The sequence below is a fragment of the Monomorium pharaonis genome, unplaced genomic scaffold, assembly GCF_013373865.1.
Source record: "Monomorium pharaonis isolate MP-MQ-018 unplaced genomic scaffold, ASM1337386v2 scaffold_291, whole genome shotgun sequence".
Classification (NCBI taxonomy): domain Eukaryota; kingdom Metazoa; phylum Arthropoda; class Insecta; order Hymenoptera; family Formicidae; genus Monomorium; species Monomorium pharaonis.
In genome coordinates, this window is record NW_023415573.1 from 1 (window position 1) to 4,035 (window position 4,035).

At 36.0% G+C, this 4,035-nt stretch overlaps 1 protein-coding gene across 1 annotated transcript; it reads left to right on the forward strand.

Annotated features, from left to right (window-relative positions):
- Positions 1 to 9: 9 nt before the first annotated feature.
- Positions 10 to 3,573, forward strand: LOC118648213. Its single transcript, XM_036294534.1, has one exon. The coding sequence runs from the start codon at positions 203 to 205 to the stop codon at positions 2,627 to 2,629; it is 2,427 nt and encodes an 808-aa protein (XP_036150427.1). The 5' UTR covers positions 10 to 202; the 3' UTR covers positions 2,630 to 3,573.
- The last annotated feature ends 462 nt before the right edge of the window (positions 3,574 to 4,035 follow it).

Sequence of the window (4,035 nt, forward strand, 5' to 3'; positions counted from 1 at the left end):
CGTAGTAGCAGACGGCAGTTGGTTGACGAGGTCGTACGGCAAAAATTTTGATTCACTTTCAGGTGTTGTAGCCATTATTGGTTATTACACAAAAAAAGTCCTGTACGTTGGCATTCGCAACAAATTTTGCACAGCATGTCAATTGGCACAACAGAAAGAAATCGCAAATATCCATAAGTGTTACAAAAATTTTGATCGAAATATGAGTTCTACACTCATGGAAAGTGATGCTGTTGTAGAAGGATTTAAATGCAGCATTCAAATGCATGATCTAGTTTATAGAATACTTATTGCTGATGGCGATAGTAATGTGTACCAAGCCATCCTAAATAGTAATCCATATAAGGAACTAATGGTCGTAGTGCGAAAAGTAGAATGCAACAACCATTTATTACGAAATTTTTGCAGACATTTTGATATCCTCGTAAAAACAACTGATCCAAAGTTGCGTAGAAATCGTGAGTTTGTAAAATTACGAAATATGATTAAAAGCATGATAATGAAAATTCGAAAAGAAATAGTACAATTATGTGAAAATAGAAGAAAAGATAAGCAGCCTCAGCATGTTTTGGCCAAAGAATTACGAGAAGACATATTAAACGTTCCAAGTCATATGTTTGGTGAACACAAACGATGTAAGGAACGTGGTCATTCTTGTGAAAACGATGGAGAAACCAATTATGTTCCGTATCTTAAGTTGTACGGTCTGTATCCCAAAATACAAAATATAATCGCACGTTTAAGCGCTCATGCTGACAGTTTGTTGCTAAATGTGACAAATAATTATGCAGAATTGTTTCACTCTATAGTTTGCGTAGAAGTTGGTGGAAAGCGTATTTTTTATGGTGCGAGAGGTTCGTACAATACCAGAATTGCGGCAGCTGTTGTTCAATATAACACACAACAAGCTCTTACCGAATTACACAAAACAGTAAGTAACAGTGTGCCTTCTCTTATAGAGAATTTGGACATGCGACGAAAAAGAAAAACAGACCAAACTAAAGAATCTCGCAAAGTAGAAGGAAGGTCAAAAAAATGGAAAAGAAGCGTAGGAACGGATGGTTATTACGGACCTCAGTCGCAAAAACCAGACTTGTCTTCTGACATAGTGGAACGATTAAAACAAGAGCATTTAGAAAAATTGCTCGAAAACGGGAAAAATTGGAAAGAAATTGAGCGCAAAACCATAAAGCAAAGTGATTGTGAAGTATGGTTATCAATGCGAAAAGAAATGTTGACAGCATCACATTTTGGAGTGGTATGTCGTATGAGACCAACAACGTCTTGTGCAACGACCGTAAAAAATATCTTGTTTCCTCCATCGATCGATACTGGAGCCATGAAATATGGTCGCGATATGGAAGAAATAGCGAAACAAGATTTATCAATAAAATTAAAGAAAGAAATAAAACCATGTGGATTATTTATTGATTCTGAAAATCCATGCTTGGGTGCTTCTCCTGATGGACTTCTCGATGAAAATGGTCTAGTGGAGATTAAATGCCCTTTTTTAGCTGAAAATTTAACAGCGGAGGAAGCAATTCATAAATTGCCTCAATTAAAAGGTATTTTTGATAAAAAAAATGTAAATATAATGAACCGAAATCATCGGTTTTATTATCAAATCCAAGGTCAACTGAACATAACAAAGCGAGAATTTTGCATTTTCGCTTTATGGACGCCGAAAAGCATAATAATATTGCGTGTTAACAGAGACAACGATTTTTGGCAAAAAAAAATGTTGCCTTTTTTAACACGTTTTTATTATGACTGTATGCTTCCTGAAATTTTGGACAGTCGATATAATAGACATATGCCCATCAGAGAACCAAAATATATATTAGAAGCAAAAGAAAAGTTGTCCAAAAATCTAAATAATAATAACACTAAGCGGCAACATACAACGATAATATCAGCTAATAAAGAAGAAAAAAACATTACGCACAATATAGAAATAAAAAATAATATTTCAATAAAAAGCAGTACTTCTGTTCCTAGTGTTGCGACAGAAGAAAACGACTGTATTATAATCAATGAAATAACTGATTATATTCCGACAGATAATGAAATGGCAAGTCGTAGAAGAGTCTTAGATGGTCGTGAGATATCTCTTTCTTCGGTGAAAAACAATGTCTTGCCTAAAAATAATCTATTGAATGATGATTCATTAGATCTATTCTTACGCGTTGTGACAGAAACGTCTTGTTTCGAAACACAAAGCGTACATTATATAGAATTTCCACAATTAATTACAGCCACTTTTAGAAAAAGTGTACAAATAATAGGAGGCAATTGTACTAATCACTGGCGTTGTATATTTTTTGACAGAATCAAACTGTACGTCTATGACAGCATACCGGGCTGTACATACGATAAAATGGCGTCAAAAGAAAAAGAATACATAAGCGCTCGTTTTCCACAAGTACTGCCAACCGACATAAGCTTTGAAAAAGTTCAAATGCAACCGGATGGAACATCTTGTGGAATATATGCTGCTGCTTTTGCAACGGATATAGTTTTAAATAAAAATCCTTGCAAAGAAACGTATTCGAATGACGTTGAATGTATGAGACGACATTTTGTCAGTATTGTAGAAAACTGTAAACTCTTGCCTTTTCCAAGACAATAACAATTCTTTGAATAAGAGATATTATTTCAAAGAATATTGTAATTATACCGTTTTGTAGAAATTTTATTGGTCATAGAAAACACGTATGACCGAACTGTCGAGAAAAAGTGCGTAAGATAAACATATAATTTATACGTGTTATTATTGCTACGGCAACAAATGTTCAAATAAGAAATAATTACGTTTACCTATCTTGTAGACAAACGTAAATTATAACGGAGGAACGATAAAAAATATTGTGGTTGCGTTTCACGGGAATAGGCGGTGGAGGGGCCTATTCTATATTGTAAAAAAGTGCATGTATGTACACGTGTGTGTGTGTGTGTGTGCGCGCGCGCGCGTGTGTGCAGGTATCGGCAATAAGTGTCCATTGCCAAACTTCACTTTCTTTTCTTGGAGGATGTAAGGGTGAAGTCCCGAAGCGGATTACGTGGAAGCGGAAAGAGTGGATTACCAATCACGCAGATTATTCTGATAGAACTCTTTCAAAGATTCCGTCGAAACGGTCTTGTGATTGGTGATCCACTCTTCGTTCCGCTTCCGCATAATCCGCTCCATAGGACTCCACTTTTATATTCCAATTATGCCGAGAGCTGTGTAATGAAGTTTGGTAAGGCCGGATCTACAATAGGTGTAGTAAGCCTTATGCCATAAGAAATTGACCAATTATAATCGAATATGAGAAGAATAATCGAATATAATTGGTTAATTCCTTATGGCATAAGGCTTACTACACTATTGTAAATCCGGGCTAAGGCCGGTATTTATAGTCGGATCTTATATTTAAGATCATCTAGTACTGTCTTAAGATGCCATCAGCCAATCACAGAGCCGTATTAGCATCTTAAGACATTGCTTGAGAGGATCTTTAAATAAGATTTGACTATGAATACCGGCCTAAGAGACACCGGCATTTTTGCCGGACAGTGTCCACTGAGAAAAAAGAAAGTTCCCTAAGTTAATTTGTGCATTTAGTTATCGCGTTGCTAGAGAAACGACGTGGTCGGTGCTGGGGCTCGATTCTTGAATTCATTTGCAAGAGAAATGTATTCGCAAATTCTGTTCTTACAGAAAAGTTGAAAATTTATTGGCTATCGTATGGCTTTCAATCAATAAACTTGCAACATTTCTGTTAGAGCGGGTATTTGCGCATACGTTTTCTTGCGAATGAATTCAAGAATCAAGCCCCTGGTAGCGTTTATTAAGGGTCGATTCTGTATTTCTGAAGAAATAATAATTTGAAAAGTGAGCAACAGTGATTGGTGTATATCGTTAATTCTAAAAGTATACACCAATCAGTGCGGCTCATATTTTCACATTTTCACTTTCTTTAGAAATACATAATCGACCCTTGCAATTTCGGTAGTACGTATACGCGCGTATGCGCTAGTTGCGTATGCGCGTTG